Source organism: Pterocles gutturalis, unplaced genomic scaffold, assembly GCF_000699245.1.
Source record: "Pterocles gutturalis isolate BGI_N339 unplaced genomic scaffold, ASM69924v1 scaffold9140, whole genome shotgun sequence".
Taxonomy (NCBI): domain Eukaryota; kingdom Metazoa; phylum Chordata; class Aves; order Pterocliformes; family Pteroclidae; genus Pterocles; species Pterocles gutturalis.
Window position 1 is genome coordinate 28,160 of NW_010140767.1, and position 17,617 is coordinate 45,776.

The 17,617-nt window shown below is 35.9% G+C and overlaps 1 protein-coding gene across 2 annotated transcripts in view; it reads left to right on the plus strand.

Annotated features, from left to right (window-relative positions):
* WDR17 (WD repeat domain 17) overlaps positions 1-11,374 on the plus strand; it is a 33,043-nt gene extending 21,669 nt beyond the window's left edge. The window contains exons 21-30 of one of the 2 annotated variants that reach the window (XM_010083796.1): positions 675-774; positions 1,945-2,084; positions 3,666-3,686; positions 4,638-4,770; positions 5,503-5,644; positions 5,734-5,836; positions 6,692-6,793; positions 9,149-9,244; positions 9,432-9,615; positions 11,255-11,374. In XM_010083796.1, the coding sequence (XP_010082098.1) occupies positions 675-774; positions 1,945-2,084; positions 3,666-3,686; positions 4,638-4,770; positions 5,503-5,644; positions 5,734-5,836; positions 6,692-6,793; positions 9,149-9,244; positions 9,432-9,615; positions 11,255-11,374 (1,141 nt within the window). The remainder of the gene's footprint in view (positions 1-674; positions 775-1,944; positions 2,085-3,665; positions 3,687-4,637; positions 4,771-5,502; positions 5,645-5,733; positions 5,837-6,691; positions 6,794-9,148; positions 9,245-9,431; positions 9,616-11,254) is intronic. The other variant, XM_010083797.1, reaches the window with a different exon arrangement.
* The last annotated feature ends 6,243 nt before the right edge of the window (positions 11,375-17,617 follow it).

Below are 17,617 nucleotides of genomic sequence, written 5' to 3' on the forward strand. Positions count from 1 at the left end.
TTATAAATATCCTTTTCATTTACTTGATCTTTAAGGTGCATTCCTGTGCACTGAGATACGTTTAAGTACATAGCATATTAACTTAGAACTTTTGGTAAGAAGAGTAAGATTTAGCATTAACAAGTATCTGTGAGACCCATGTTTTACTCATCTTCTGCTCATGAAGCTTCACTGCTTATCATCAGTGAAGTTTCTGACACTAATGGCAGTATTTTCATTGTGTGTGCCCATGAAAGAAACTATGTATCTCTTCCTTGTTTAGAACAGTGCTCAAAAACCTAAATCACATTATCAAGATATATGTGTAGCAACAAAAGCAGCTTGGAGGCTGTGTAGTTACTTCATTTACATGTGCAGTTTTTGAGCACTTAGATATTTATGCAGAGTTCACAGGTACAAAACAGATATCCAAAAATTTGATTTTTCTTCTGTCAATATGAAGAGATTTTGCATACTGATGTAGATTTTAAGAATCTGATCCACCGGAATATGAACCAATGTAAGTAGTGGATGAAGCTGAAATTGCATTTTGAAAGCTAGTGGTGTCATTATCTGTAAGTCAAATGTAGAAATTTTAGGGTACAGAAGCAAATGTGGTGACTTGTATGTAAATTAAGAGACAAAGAAGTTCAACCCTTAAGTAACACTGCAGAATTCATGTTTTGTTCTTACAGGCTCCTGCACAAGGTCAGTAAAGAACTGGCAGAATGGTATTTCCAGGATGGCCATGCAGTGCTTGCAGCGTGTTGCCATCTGGCTGTGGAAAATATAGAGGTATATTTTTTTCTATTTAACTTTGCGAAGGCCAATATTGACTTCTTTTTTACATCTCCACATATTAACTCTTTTTTTAAAATGTATGTACTACATTCTAAAATGTATTACTTATATTTGGTATTTGCTTTGATCCTTACAATATTGAAGTTAGTAGCAAAACTCCCCTGATTCCATTAAATTCAAGATTTATCTCAAGCACAAAAAGTAGTATGTTATTATTTAATTGTATTTTCATATATACAGAGTCATCTTATATCAGAAAATACAAGGTACCTAAGTACCTTACATATACACATAAGTATTATTTTTTACTGTTTATGGTGACTCAAAAGACCCATTCAGAACTGGAATTTCATTGTGCTACAAAAAATGCAATCTCTGCCTTGAAGAATTTGCAGTCTAAATGGTGAAGTAAATGAGGAAAAAAACACTACCCCTTATCACAAAAATAGGGCTGACATGTAAGAAACGTTTTATTTGGGTTTTGTTTTGTTTGTAGTTTTACAAATTTTTTATTTTCCTCTTTCTCTCTGGATTTTGTTGTTGCTGACCCAACAAGTTCTTCCTCCTCTGTCCCCCAAAATGAGTAAAATTCCAACTTAAAGAGCTGTTCAGAGAGAAAGCAAAAATCAGTTAATGCCTGTATTTCAAAATAGACATGCTTCAAGTTGTTGTGTAGTCTCTTACTGTTTAATATACTACTATGCCTGTCAGCAACTCCAGTTGCCCAGGCAAGAGAGTCCTTCCTGGGTTTTTTTTGTTTGGTGATTTGTTTATTTTGTTTTTGTTTTGGGTTTTTTTTTTTTTTTTTTGGGGGGGGGGGTGTTCTTTCATCAAAAGAGACAGGAAATACATATCCTGAAAGCTAGTGTCCTTACTTTAGACTAGGAGGAATTGCTGTCATGCTTTTTATGTATGTGTAATCTCTTTGTTTGAATAAAGATTCTACTACAGGATATCTATTTGATTATTTAAAAACTGATCAACATGTGATGCACAATTATTGACTCATTCAAGAGAGCCAAATTATATATAAAGTTGCTTTAATTAATGCATATTTTTTCCTTCTGTAAAAAGCAGTCTCATAAATTAATGTCATATGCTCAGCATGGTGGATCCCCAAAAATGCTTGTGTCCCTTAATGATATAATTTTTTCATTGAGCAAGCTTGCGATGGCAAACCTGATTCGTGGAAATGAACTGGAGTTGGCAATCAGTGTGGGTACTGTCTTAGGAGAAAATGCAGCACAAGCAACACATTATGCCCTAGAATTACTAGCAAGAAAATGTATGACAGTAACAACATGGTAAGAATTTCTTAATCCAAAGAAGATTTTTTTTCCCCCCCCCACCCTGACAAAATGATTCTGTTTCATTCGGAAACTTTTATAGCCACCAAATGACCATGTGTAGGTAGAATAAGAATTGCTGCTTGAAGAAGAATTGCTGTAGAAGCCCTTTGATAGATAGGAAAGTAAGTCCTAGTCTGTACTGAGTAACAATAACTGCTTCAGACAAAGTAAGGCTAGAATTGAATTATAAAGTCAAAAGGAACAGAAGCTTAAGTAGGATCTGTGAAGTGATTTTTAAGTACAGAATCTGCCTTCTGATTGGCAGCCATTACAGAATATTTTTCTATTCTGTAGGAAAAGGTGGAAATTTTTCACTCAGAGGGTGGTGAGGCACCGGAACAGGTTGCCCAGCGAAGTTGTGGATGCCCCATCCCTGGAGGCATTCAAGACCAGGCTGGATGGGGCCCCGGGCAGGCTGCTCTAGTGGTTGGCAACCCTGCCCATAGCAGGGGGGTTGAAACTAGGTGATCTTTAAGGTCCTTTTCAACCCAGGCCATTCTATGATTCTATGAAAAGATCAGAGATGCCTGAATCTCTTCATATTTTGTAATTAAGAGATACTGGCACAGCATTATACGCCTTGGTCCACCGCATATATAAGATCATGTATGGGGAAGCTGAAGTTCAAGGGCCTCTGATATTTGAAGGGCTTCCCTTTTTGTTTTCACTGGTTGTTACGCTTAAGGATATCCATCAGTGGGAAACATTTCATTGCAGAGACACGCTTAATTGTAGACACCTCAAGGAATACCGAAAGGACCTTGATGGGTTAGTAATGAAATCAGCTATTGGTGGAATGTTTTTTGGGTTTTGGTTATGTGTTTTGTTGGCTTTTTGGTTTTTTGTTTTTAAATAAGTACTCTAAAACATAAAATCCAAACAAAAAAGTCAAAACTAAACATTCATGGCCTTCCCCATCTTTACAAATCTACAGCCTTGGGAAAATGTGTGAGTCTTTAAGAAAACTGTTTTCATTTTATTTGTGTTTACCGCCTAAGTACTGTTAAATGCAACCTTCTGCTACTCAGAATGCTGGTGGTATCTTCCTTGAGATACTGAATCATGCATATGCATTCTCAGCCACCTGATTTTGTTCTTTATACTGAGGGTGTTTTCAGTTTCATTTTTAAAAAAGCATTCCAGGTAACACAATTTGTAGGCCATTGTATGAGGTCTTCTTTGGATTTTTTTTAAATAAATATTTGATTTCAGTGTTTTGGCTGTGCAGTTTCTAATCACTTTTAAAAAGTGTTTAAATTGCCTATAACGATGAGAATGTGTGAGTAAGTAATCTTGAAAATAGTTTAAGAACTTTTGAAATATACTATATTCTGAATGAGCCTTTCTGTATCTTGGAAAAGTGGCTATTGCATGGTAATAGTATGAAAAGATTTTTTTGTTGTTGTTAGACAAAGTCAGCTAACCTGACTCATATTTACTGTTGCAGTTTAATTATTTTCTATTAGATTTTTCCTCTGTAAAGTAAGAATACAAAACAAAGTTTTATTCATTACTGTTTCAATGTTTTCCTTTTAGCTTTCCAACACTTGGATACAGGTATTTTGCTTGTTCATAGAAAGAGAGATTTGAAAAGTGTGTGACTTTACTAACGCTAAAAATAAGCTTAAACTAAGCATTCTATTTTTTCAGTTGTTCACAGTACTTGAAAGTGGGATAGAAAGCAGTTGCAAATATTGGATAGTTGCTTACTTGAATGTTTTTAAGCTCAGGATCACGTTCTGAAAATCCAGGGGAACTCAGTAGAGTTTTTACCTTACACAGGGGCAAGTCAGTGTTGTGGGTCACAGGAGAGATGATGTCTGCATGAACAGAAGAGTCACAGAACAACCAGAATAATCAGTTATTAAAAGCTCAATAGAATAATTGTTTCAAAATAATTTATTAATATTTACATCTTTCCTCCAGTTGCTAGTTGTGTTAAGGAGCGAGTAACAAATGGTAAAAAGTTAAGAATATTTCAGAAATGTCAGTTTGCTAAAACACAATTTTCCTTTCAGAAGGATAAAAATAGGTATCACATTATTTTCTTGTATATCTCTTTTGTGATGTTACAGCAGCACTAGCCATAACGGATGTCTGAGAGATGCTTTATGCTGACATCATGGAGCTCTAGAAGCCTGGAAGTTTGAGGATGGTTTCATCACAGAGCCATATTAACATCTTTTCTTCTTTCAGATTGGATAGGCCCTACACTCCCTTCCCATCCCTGCTCACATATTCTTCCATCTCACTTTGAGGTGGTTCTCATGCTTGAGGATTGCACAGCCATTTAATTCAATCAGCTAAAGCAACAGAAAATTAACATACCTTCCCAGAAAAGATGAATAGATTAAGCTTCATTTCTTGCAGCAAAGTAGTCTTAGAGACTGAGGTTGCTTCTGCTCTTCTCTGGAAATAGTATTTTTTTCAGTAAATGCCTCATTATAAAAGGAACATAAAAGAGAAAACAGAGGTTCCTCCTAATACAAACCAGCAACAGTAACTACATGTAATCTTTTGTTTGTACAGGGATTTAGCAGCTGATCTTCTTATGATGATTCCTGATAATAAACTGCATTTAGTAAAACTATGTGCTTTTTATCCTGGATGCATAGCAGAAATAAATGACCTGCATGAAAAGGTACAGTGCAAAAGAATTTACCTGAATGCTAACAAGAGGTTATGTATTGATTTGTCTACTAATTTCAGAAAATTTAAGGCCAAGTAAATCTGTAGGATTATTTTGTCGCTAACAGTTTATATGTTACATATCCTTTTTTGCTCTTTTAGTCTTCATTGACTTTATTTTCAGTATTGCACAAAAACTTTAGTTCTTTAATTCTGCTCGGTGTGTAGTCTTTCCATGACACAGGTTACTTCCTGAAGTGGTTTATGATCTTCAGAATTACCTGTCAGTATGATTTATAGCTTCCTCATCACTGTAGTGCAACCTAATCATGTCTTGACAGATAAGATTTCTGTACTATCCTGAATTGTTTTACATCTTATGTCTGTAATCTCCTTAAATCCCCCCTTCCATCTTCAGCAGTAGAAGGGTCTGCTCTACTAACTCCCTTAATGTTCAGCTCAGACTGCACATCTGTTAAGCAGTAGTAAAAAGTTCACAAAAGCATAAGCAATGGAAACTGATACTGCTTAAATTGAAGTTACAGAACCTTCTCCCCCTGTGTTGTTCTCTGGCCTAGATAGCTTTCTTAATGCATATTTTATTCAGGTATATCCTTCAAACAACGACTCTTCTTTCAGAGAGAGTTTGATTGTGTTGTTATGTGCAAACTTGAGTATTTCTCATAATCTTAGAGAATTGTTTGAATGTTAACAATAATTCTTTGGCAAAATCTTTGTTTTCCAGTGTAATCTTCCTGATGTGGAAGAATGTATGCGATTGGCAGAGACAATTCAGGCAGATGGGAATATATTTGAAACTATAAAGTACTATCTGTTAAGCGCAGAACCTGAAAAGGCTCTCCCTATTGGCATTCAGTATGTGAAAGGTAGGTACTTGGATGAAGAAACCTTTTAAAAGCATAAGTCATTTGTATAGTTTGCCTCCTGAGATATTTTTGTTTCTATTTTTCAACAGAACAACTTTGTGGCTCTGATTGGACTTTAGATTCAGTCTGTCCATATCTTGATCTTCTAAGTTACATACGCACTGAACGATTAGTGCTGCATAAATGTAGTGGGTGAGTATATTTTCCTTACTTATCAAAGTGGAAGTTTCATTAAAGGAAACTTTTGGAATAAAAAAAAATATAGGTGCACACTATTAGTATCATTTTTGTTTCCCAGAAGAGGGCTACAAAAAATTGCAACAAGCAGGCTAGTTTGCAATCTAGAGAATAAATGTGGAGTTTTCCTAAATTCTCAAGGCTTATCAAGAAGAAAAATGATATTTTACTGCTTCTTTCTCTGTGGGGCATTTACAATGAGTGAGTCAATGTTGGTCTCATTTGAAGAAGCTCACTTTGATCAGCTCTGGTTTTACTTTCTTGAAGAAAAAGAGCAGTGGTACTGCACATAATGTGTCATTTTATGTCAACGTGTTAAGGATATTGGAGCTGTCATTCCCAGAATTAACTCAAAAATAGTATAATAGTCATGGTTGCAGCTGGGCCTGAGTGCCTGCACAGGTCTATGTGTGAAGAACTAAAAGGAGCAAAAAGTTTGTCTTACTGTGGCCTGTGGGGAACCTTGGTGAAACTAAAGTCCACACTAATATGTAGGGTATTTTATTTATATTTACAGTTTTATCACATTAAAAGATCTGAGTGACATTGTTTTTGTAACTTTACATGATTGTGCTTAATAACTATGTGTTGTACATGCTATTTAAAATTTAATAATTGAGATCAATATAAAGCAGATGGAGTCTGTTTTAACAAGTACATCACACAGAAAGTAAGCATAATCAGCAAACGTTCTATCTACAAAAGACGGATGGATAAATTAGGTTTTAAAAGTATAATTTGAATATGAATTTGTTTAATATTTTTGCAAATGCTTGGTTTTGTTCATGATTAATACTTGTCCATTTATAGATTTCGGAATGAGTTGCTGATTTTGTGTGGTTACATTGGTGCTTTACTTGCTATCAGAAGACAGTACAATAGCATTGTACCTGCACTTTATGAATATACAAGGTAATATTATGTTTTGAGTAACACTGAGAAATCTCAGTCCCTATTATGATGTATGCCATACATTGTCCCCACTTCCACCTCTCCCCCCTTGCAAAAAAAAAAAAAAAAAAAAAAAAATCTGAGTTCACAGTTCTGTAATAAAGTTATAAGGGTGTACCCATGCCTGCGTATAGAACCTTCTTTGCTTTCTTTATGCATTATACATGTAGAAGTTTCTGAGTTAATATAACAAGTTGAGAATCCAGGATTTCAGTCAAACTCTTAGTTCCATAAGAGAAAAAAATTTTAGAAGTAGGTGAATATTCAGTACTACCTTCATCCATGATTATATGTTGACAGTAACAGTTCTAATTTTGTATCTGCCTGTAGATCATTTGCCAAGACTTGCGCAGTGGCAACAAGGACAAGCTTAGAGTTTGTGACTCGCCACTAGCTTGATTCCCACCAAGAAACCTGACTTGATCTTCTGTTAATCAGTGTTAATCATATTCACAGGCATTAATACACTTGACCTGACCTACTTGATCCAACCTGGCCTGGTCCTGCCCACTTGGCAGGACCCCAAGCAGTCACCTGACTTGACCTGACCTGACTAGGCCCACTTGACTAGACTTGATTAACTTGAACCAGCTCAGCCTGACCTGACCTCACCCACTTGACTTAACCTCATTCACTTCACATGACGTGACTTGGTCCCCTTGATGTGACCGGGCTTGGCTTGACTTGACCAAGCCCACTTGACTTGACCAGACTTGGCTTTAACCCAGCCCAGTCTGGCTTAGCCCAACCCACTTAACCCTACTCGACCTGACCCCCTTGAATTCACTTGGTACACTTGACTTGACCTGACCCCACTTGTCCCACGTAGACTTGAACCTGAACCACCCAACTAGGGCCCGAAAGGAGAAAGATTAAGATAAATAATCTTTATCTGATCAATAAAATAGGCTTACATACAATACTTTAGTATTTCTTCCTCAGAGTATAACCACAGGTTTTTTTGTCTTCCTGTCTAGTTGGATAATGATAATACTATCAGGCTGACTAATTTCCATTTCTCCCTCAGAATTTGGGACTGTCAAATCCTCTTGGTTTTGTCACCTAACTTGCTGGGTAGCAAGGAGAGCTCCAGGATGTCACTGATTTCATAGTAGAAGCCATGTTGGCATTGTTCTAGCTGTTATTCCTCCACTAGATGCTCTGAGCGACCACTGGATTTGCTAACAATTTCCGCTCATTTATCTCTTCATCAAGAATAAAAGTTGCATATATGTTGTCCAGTCCTTTCAAACCTTACTAGAATTGTGAGCTTTCCTACACCTCCTGATATTTTATCAGAATTGCCTACCAAGTATAATTAAACAACACAAATTAGATCTGTATTTGTCCCCTTTATTCAATTCCTCTCCATCAGATGACTCAACAGCACTCCTTTCTTCTTAGCCATCCTCATTTCTGAAACTTGGTGAGAGGATAGGGAAAAGGGAAAAGGACTGTTTGTTTGTTTCATTTTTTTTTTCTGAGCTACCACTTATGTATGGAAAACAACAAGATAAAATATAAGCTTTTACAGAAGGGCTATTCTGCTATGGAAATTATAGTAACAAGCTGTCTTTGAGACAGTGAGTTGGTGATACTTTGGCTGTCAAACTTTAAGGTTTCCTGGGATTTAAAGAACCACAGAACAATACTGCCAAATTTTTTCTCAAATTGCACAATATTTTCAGGATTCATAGATTTTTACATTCCAGCTCATCTTAAAATGGACACTTATATGCTTAAGCTGGAAATTTTTAGTGCATCCCAACACAAATGGAAGCTTGCTGAATTAGGTCAGGTAATAACTGTCCTGGTATTATAGTCTGAAAAATAAAAAACGCATCCACTGCAAGGGTTTTTAAACTGTTTTCCTCAAGTAATAAGGTGAAATGAGGCTGTCCCAGAGTATGTATTGAACCATGTTACTCTAACTGTATTTTCACCATACCTACTATATATAGGCAAAATGGGCCCTTAATTTTAGTAAAGGTGTCACTATTAAGAAATAAGAATGCATGCAGCCTTAAAATATGAAGAAAAAAAATAGACCTAATTAAAGACAAGCTTAAGCAAGAAGGTGTAAATAGGTATCATTAAAATAAAACTTAAATGAAAAGGTATACTTTTGTATCTAGTAATTTAATATTTCTACATTTTGATATAGTGATTACAATGAAAAATCTATTTATTTCCATAAAGTTATTTCCATATCCAATCAAAAATAGTTTTATATGACTTCTGTCTATCTTGGGTTTTTTTAAGGAAATATTCATTGTTAGCATTATTTTTACTTTAATTATTTGCGTTCCTTTTCAGTCAGCTTTTAAAAAGACGGGAAGTATCTGTACCTTTGAAAATTGAACAGCTTTCTGAGGAACTAGATGCATGGAGAGCTTGTACTCAATTAAACACGTAGGTGGAAAAATATAAAATTACCATGACTAAGACTATTATTATTTAAATGTTTAGTTGTAAATACAGTATTTAGTTCCTTTGCAAAATCTGAATATGAATGTTAAAAAAATGAGTACTTTCTGGCTCTTAATTTCTAACACAAATTAAGATGTATAGTTGAAAAACAAGTGTCTTTTGTTCATAGGCCTACTGATGAATTACCATGCACCCCACCATCTGAATCACAGAGAACGGTGTATTCAATTCTCGTATCACGAATACAAGAGGAGCCTCTGAAAGGCATGGTTGGGCCAGACTATGTCTCTGGATCAAATCTTCCTAGTCATTCAGATGTTCACATCTCTTGTTTGACAGGGCTAAGGATACAGGTACGGTTTCGGAGAGCTGAGGTGTTCTTTCTCAGTGGTAGCATTTGACTAGTTGTGAGGTTGCCATAAATCTAAGGTCCCTCCCACCACTTCAGAGGAAAACTGTTTTCCTTGTTGTCACAGTAGCAGAAGTTAAGGAGGACACGTGCTGACACCTGCTTTTTAAGAAAGGCTATATAAAGAATCATCCAATCAAATAATTGCCCAGTTTCCCAATCCAAAACCAGTTTAATTTCCATGGGAAAGGAAGATTTACATTGCCAAATGTTCTGTCTAAAGTGCATGTAATTTATGGCCTACACAACAGCTTGAATAAAAAACATTAAATTAGTTATCTTCAGCCACATACTAACGTTATTCTGTTGTTAGCACTTATCATTATGGAAATGCATGCTATAAAACTTGTAACTAATGATTAATTAAAACCAGATATTGGAAGACTAAATATTCAAATACATGTATTCATCACTCACATAGAGCTTTATGACCAAAACACCTCTTTGGTATATGTTGTTATGTCCACAAAGGGAAAATTGACAGAGCCTGAAAACACTACTCTCAGGCTTCTGTCTCCAGACAGTGCCTCAGTGTGAATTTACTCTCGTATATGAGGCTGAGTCTGTTTCCCCTGACCAGTGCAAAATGCCAGCCCAAAGAGTAACAGGGATTAAAAGGGATAGTTTTCCATCAGAAATTGGAGATTGCAAAATCTAGCAGGATTTTTGAGGTAAACAAAATTCACAACTGCACATCATCAGGCCTAAAAGAATTTGCTGACAACACTTCCACATTAAATTAATGGTCTCTGGCTATGGCTATACTCTCAACATTTCCTAACAGCCACGTAAAGCCGCCGTTGTTATAACCCACTCAACAAGAACAGCAAAACAACTTGTCATCTACAATATCCTTTTTTTCTGGATTAAGAAACCTTAGGAGTCATTTCTTTAGGCATGCAGAACAACTCACAAATCACTTAGTTAATACTAAGGTATCATAGCCTAATTGCTTGGGTTTACAAGTTTTAAGTAGCGAGTTCGGAGAGCATGACTGTCGAAAAAGGCACTTAAACTGAATTGCAGCTTTGAGATATTTTGTAAAATGAAAAAAAAACAGCAAATAGCTTTTGTTCTTCATGCTTTTCATAGTGAAGTTTTTAAATTATTCTATAGACTTCATGTTTTCAAACAATTCATGGAGGCATTATATTGGTTTTTTGGGGGTTTTTTTGGGATGGGGAAACATACAGAGAATGACACACAATGAAATATATACAGTATTCTAAAGAAAAAATCTTGTTACCTCAGACTCTATTTCAGGCTAAGTTTACCTCTGGACTGATAGACAAACATATATAAAATACCACAATAATTAAAAGTCAAATTGAAAATTTAAGGATTATGAAATACTGGGTCTAAAGATTTTGGAACATAACAAGTTCACTCAATTTATAATGTGTAATTATCATCAAAGCTTTAAGTTGGTGTGGTACAGTTTTTGCACAAATGTAGAAGGTAGTTGTAAATTAGGTTTTTTTATCTTCTCAGATAAACCAAAATGTGCTCTCCATTGTGGTAGCTTTTACACAATACATGTTGTACTCTCTTTTTCCTTCCCTCCCCAAACATTTGCTGTACAGGGTCCAGTGTTTTTCCTTGAAGATGGAAAATCTGCTGTTTCACTGAATGATGCTTTGATGTGGGCCAAAGTGAATCCTTTTTCACCACTAGGAACAGGAATACGACTTAACCCATTTTGACGAGGTGTTTTTCTCTGTACTTTGTAATGCTTAAAATAACACTCTGGGTGTTAATACTGATTTAACCCTGATTGTAAAAGGACAGAAAGATTTCAGTTGACTTCTCCTGAACGGCAATTACTTGGACTTTGAAAACTGTAAAATGAGAACAAAAAAAAGGATTTCTATACAAATGTTTGTTGATAATCCAAAGAAGAAGTTATTTGAGAATCCAAAGAAAAACAAAAATCCTAACTTCATAGACAGCCATGTCTTTTTTTAAATAAGAATACTGTTGTCAGACAATACAGACATATTTCAGTCAACTCTGTGTAAACAGATGCCTTGTAAAGGAAGTAAGCAACTATCTGCACATTATCAAAATATTGACAACAAACTGTGAAATCCATAAACACACTTTCAAGTACATAATAATAGAATGACTGTATTGATAGCCACTGCAACCTGTTTTTAGAATGACTGGAATCCTGCATCTGTTTCACACATTGTGTCCCCATTTTTAATGTTGACTAATTTTTACACACAGGATTCTATAGCAAAAGTAAAATGTAAAAAGTGCTTAGATTATTTTTTTTCATCCATTAGTTATTGTGCTTTAATAGCAAAGATATTTACTAATGTTTTGTTTAGGTAGGTTTGAATATCTACATTATAAAATTCTATTTTCTAGTAAGTTCATCTTTGGCAACTGTCCCCCTTACAGTTTCACTGGAAGCTAAAATGTATTTATAATTTTTTTTATTTAAACAAATGGTTTGTAAGGAACAAATAGCAAATGTATTGAAATTATTATAATATGTTATGTACATTTAAAATACTTGTTTTCTTTTTATATTTTGTATTAGTTATGAATATACATTAGTCTGAAAGACCAGAAGTAAATACTTGTGCATATATTTTTATTTACGAAAGCTGTGCTCAAATTGAAAGAAAATTATGGTGACATAATACTAAGAATATTTACATTTTAAAGCTGTGTCTATTATGGAATTTAATAATAAGGCAAATCTTATACCTATTCTTATTAATAATTATTAATAACTCTTATAATTAGAATTACCTGTAGAAAAGATGCCTTGATTACAGTATTCTTTATTAGCTTAATTGATGGCACACAAGCAGAATTCTACTTTATCTGTTGTTATATTTTTTTTTGCTTTAGAATAAATTTTAAAATCCTGATAGCTAGATAAAATATAAAGAAGTTGCAACTAAAAATTGGCAGAACTATTTCAAGAGAAATTGTTGTAAAACTGGAAATAACACAAGGTCTCTTTTAGCAGACTCTATCCAACAAAATCCTCGATATATAGGTAAGCAATGCCCTCATTTAACTAGAAATAACAATGTTGTCATGCTGGAAAAGTGGGATGGAGATTAGAATTAAAAAATACCCATTGTTTGGGGCTTTTTTTTCTTATTTAAAATGTTAAAATTTCATTCTGTCAATGTTCTGGAGTATTATTACATGGTTTCTGGTGTAAGAATATATTGGGGGGCGGGAGGGGGGGTGGAAGCTTAGCTGCTTTGTAACCTACACAAAAATATTTTTGTACATACTTGGATGCTTTAACAGAATGTTTTACTTTTTGCAAGTATTGTTTGGAAAACATTTTCCTCTGTTTAACCCTATGGAGCTTGGGGAATGAGAGTTGGATTTCAGAAATAAAAATTCATAGTTTTTGAAACTATTTTCCAGCAGTCAGTATCTGATGGGGTGCTTCTGTCAAATTAAAGACTAGCTATCTTTTAGCACATAAATTGTACAACCTTGGATGTAAAAGTTTATAAAACAGAATTGGAGTGCAAAGGTAAGAACTGAGCATGCAGCCCCCTGACCGATGATTGACTCGAGTGCCACTCTACTACATTCAAAATCTTCTGCTGTGTCCGAAGGATTTTTACCAATATTTCACAGTTTAAATGTCTTACAACATGTAGTGTAACTACATCAATTTGTTTCGCATATGTTGTGCCTTTACCATGGAATCTTAGACAAATCTACTGCCTCTTTAAATTAGAGAGTGAGTGTTAAGAACTCTTTCGTTGCTGAAATACAAAAATAAGTCAAAGGGCACTTTTTGTACAGGAATCCATCGGGGGGTAACAGTCATTGTGAATAAAAGGAGGTTGTATTTTATTTAAGGGGGTTGTACCCCATGTGGTGAGTGATGGGAACATGCAGAAAAGGTTGTAATTGGGTCTACTGCTACAACTGTGCTTGCAACCGTCAAACTATAGATTCATCATTTTCAAAAATAATTTCAGGCTGTTTGCTAATGTGTGACTTCATTGTCTGGCACAGCTACTCAAATACAGATATTTCCCCTTAATATTAAAGAATCCTTTGTCCTCAAATGATTGTTTGACTCTTCTGTAAAATCATAGCTCTATTTGAATAAAGAAATTTGTCAAGCTATACAACTAGTGCTTTCCAGTTACTATGAAAACTCAGTTAAGTTTAACATCACTTTATCCCTATAAAATAAAATTCATTGTTCTATTGAAAAAATCTGACCAACTTTACTGAAATATTTGCAAGCTTCACAGGCTGCAGTCAAATGTGAAACTTTCCTAGGTGGGTTCCAAAACAATACAAAAAAAAAAATCATGCTATAAAATCTTCCCACTGCAAAGACTGCCTTTAAAATGAGATATGACACTTTAAATCTGTGTTGTTGAATGTCTTCACTGGGTAAAATTGTTTAAATCCAGAATTACAACAATTTAAGATGACACTAAAGCAAGAAACTACCTTCATTCTTTCCACAGAAAACAAAACTGAACTACTGAGTCTAGATACCTTTTCCAGAATAGGCATTAGGGTTTTTTTAAAACTCAAAGGTTATATGTTTATGTAGGAAAGAAATGAAAGCCAGGGTCATCTTTGCTCTAGATGAAAATTACTGAAAACATGGGGTGGGGAATAGATTTAGAAAAGCAGTTGTGACAACCAGTCTGCACTTGCAAAATAGGTCAAGATATGAAGACAGGAAGTATACTTTCAAAGGTAGTGAAAATTTCACATGTGGCAATTATACTTTGTGGCTTCTAACGTTGTATTAGTAACATCTGTGCCAGAAAAAAAATCACTGATAAAATAGTAAACCTGCTCTAGGAAGAAATGAAGCCGAAAAGGAAGCTAGGCAATTTTATAAAAACAAGTAAATTACAGTATTGAATAAATTAAGAAATAATAACAAAAGCTGTATTTTAGAATATGATTGTTTCGAAGAGGTTTTCAATTTATTTGCTTAAAAAATAACTGTTCCTTAACAAACAGTAAACTTAAATTTCCTTTTGTTGATTATGGAGTCAACATCACTGTAGTCAGAATGGAGTTTGTGTTTCAAAGTTCCACTCTCTTGGTCAGCCTTTCAGTGGTCTCCTGGGAAGTACCAAGCATCCCTTGTAACAGGTGTCAGCTTGTTTCACCTGGTTTTCTTTAAAATGAACACCTGTTTTGCCTCTTGTTTCTGAGGAATCTAGATGCAAATAGGAGAAAAAATACTGAAAAATTATGTTAAAACAAACAGTGGCTTTGAAGATTCAAAGTATTGAAACTCCGTAATTTAAAAGTGACAATGCCATTTAATCACCTTTTAGTTTAAATTTAGTGTACAATTTGATATTTAAACGGTGAAAGAAGGCCTTATCTTCCCCTATGAGGGCAGCATTTTAGCCCTACATAAAGCCAAAGCACTACCATTTTGTGAGGGTATGATTATTTGAACTAATGTAGATTTTTGTTAGTGGAAAAAGAGAAAAATATATACAAAGAACGTGAAAATTGATCTGACTCATCAGCATCCAAACCAGCCAAACATGTTGGCATCTGTGTGAGTAGAGCCATCGTACAGTTCAACATGCCTACAAACAGAACTCCAACGTCCTACAGAGCTAAATATTCATGTCCGACTTTTCGTGCACATATCCTACAGTTACTCACACAGTCATGAAGTGTGTGGGAATTATTGCTTAAGTAAAGAACTACAGCTCCTGCCCAATCACACGTTCATCAACAAAATTAAGATCTCCATTACATAATTGGAGAGAGGAAAACTGATTTCAGTATGGTTAAAGTCTTCAGAATAAATCAAAGCTCTAGGAAGAAATTAGAAGCATTTTTTAATATTAGAATAATCTCTACAGATGCCACGTCAGGGAAAAGCTCAAAGCAATTTCATGTTAAAAATAAAAATATCGGCAAGTGCCTCCAAACTTCCTATTTTCTAAGTAATTGTATCTGATGTCTTCAAATTTTAAACACAAAATCTCTTTGTTGCCTTTACAGCAGAAGTAGACCAAAACCACACAACATTACCATCTGAAAAAATTAAAATTAAGACTTACATGATGTGAGAAACAAACTTATATGATGTGGCAAACAGTTCTTCCTTTGGGATATGAGCTGCGTTCGCAGAAGATGTGGAGCAGCAAACATGGTGAACTGCACATTGTCCCAAACTTGGTTTAATGTTAAACATACCTTTAAAACAAAAATCATGAGCTGTTCATTTCAGCAGGGAAAAGGGGAAACATTAAACAGGTTGTATGGTAAAAGTGTACTGTATCTTCTTTTTAAATGTTTTGCATATGTTTAAAAAAACTAAAATGAAATGGCTTCAGCATTTTAGGGGCATAATATGCATGAGATCATCATAAATAAGCATAAAATAGAATGTTGAAAGATTATACAGCATGTCTTGAAACCACACATGCTGAGTTGGAACAACTTTTAACTATTTGAAGAGCAAAATCATTAAGTCATTCTAGTTAAACATCTCACTTGGGAAATGTTCACTTGGCCATGATGTCTTTTAATGGAGATGGAGCACCTTCCAAAGAAGACATGTGCTTTAGTCAACACAGTGGTTAGGGAGTTGAACGTAAGAAAATTCAAGTGAAATGCAGCAGTCTGCAAGACAGAGGAGGTCAAACTAGACAGACTAACAATCTCTTTGGACCTCAAAATATCTCAGCTGGTTGCAGTAGGACCAATACATGTACAAACATTTGCAACATTGGATTGATACAAGAGCGTTAATTTTTTTTTAAAGTCATATGTCTTACAGAAGAGAGGAATAATAACATTAAAAAGAACAGAATTATAAACTCAAACTGAGTGATTAAAAATATGCTTTTACTCTTGAAGACCATTTGATAATATCACTGATCCAATTCCTAACACACATTATCCACATAAGTTAAACTAACCTAATTATCAGAAGGCCACCATAGTTAGCTAGTGTATTATCACTTCACCTGCTCTTCTTAAAGCAGAATAAACCCAATCCTCCCAGCCACTCCCTGTACACCAGCCCACTAACCCTGCTGGTGGCCCTTCCTGGACCCGCCCCAGGATGTTAATGTATGTGTTGTACTGGGCAGTCCCACACTGAGTGCACTACTCCAGGTGCAGCCTCTCAAGTGGTGTAAGGCACGTTACAGCCTTACTAACACAGCCCAGGACGCTGCTGGCTCCCACCGCTGCAAGGGCACTGTTCAACTTCCTGTCCATCAGGAACCTCCGTGTCCTTTTCTGCAAAGGTCCGCTAACCAACTGGCCAACATGGCTGCGTGGGTTACTCCATCCCCAGCGCTGGACTTTGTCTTTGCTGTCATGTCCTGTCAGCCCATTTCTCCAGCCTGCTGAAGTCCCTCTGAACCGGGAGGGTCCTCCAGCAGTCACTCCCCTGTTCGCTATGTGTGTCCTCCATCCCGTTGTCCCAGGTTATTAATAAAGACATTAAGCAATACTGGCCCAAGAAGTGATCCCTCTGGGAGATCAGTTGTAAGTGGCCACCAGCTGGACACTATGTACAGCCGTTTGATCACAGCCCTTTCGATGGCTCAGTCCAGCCAGCTTTCCATCCACCTCACCAACCGCTTACCTGCTCTGTGCCCCGGTAATATGACTACAAGGGCACTATGCAACATCCACTGCCAGCCCTTGAACCCAGAACCATTTATTTCTTTGAAATTACCGTAGGTGTAATGATTCAGCCGGGAACAGCTAAGGCACTCAGCAGCTTCTCTCCGTGACAGGCAGTAACAGAGGGGAGGATTTATCACCGACACGCTAGTGGTGGAAACGCTACTCATTACATTTAAGCTTTACTCCAGCAGCATGACACCGAGACATACCCAAGGAAAGTTCCCCCGGGTGTTGCCGTTTCGCACATCCCGTCGCTGTGGAGCGCGAACTCCGAACGCCACAGCCGGGACCCGTTCCCGGGCTGG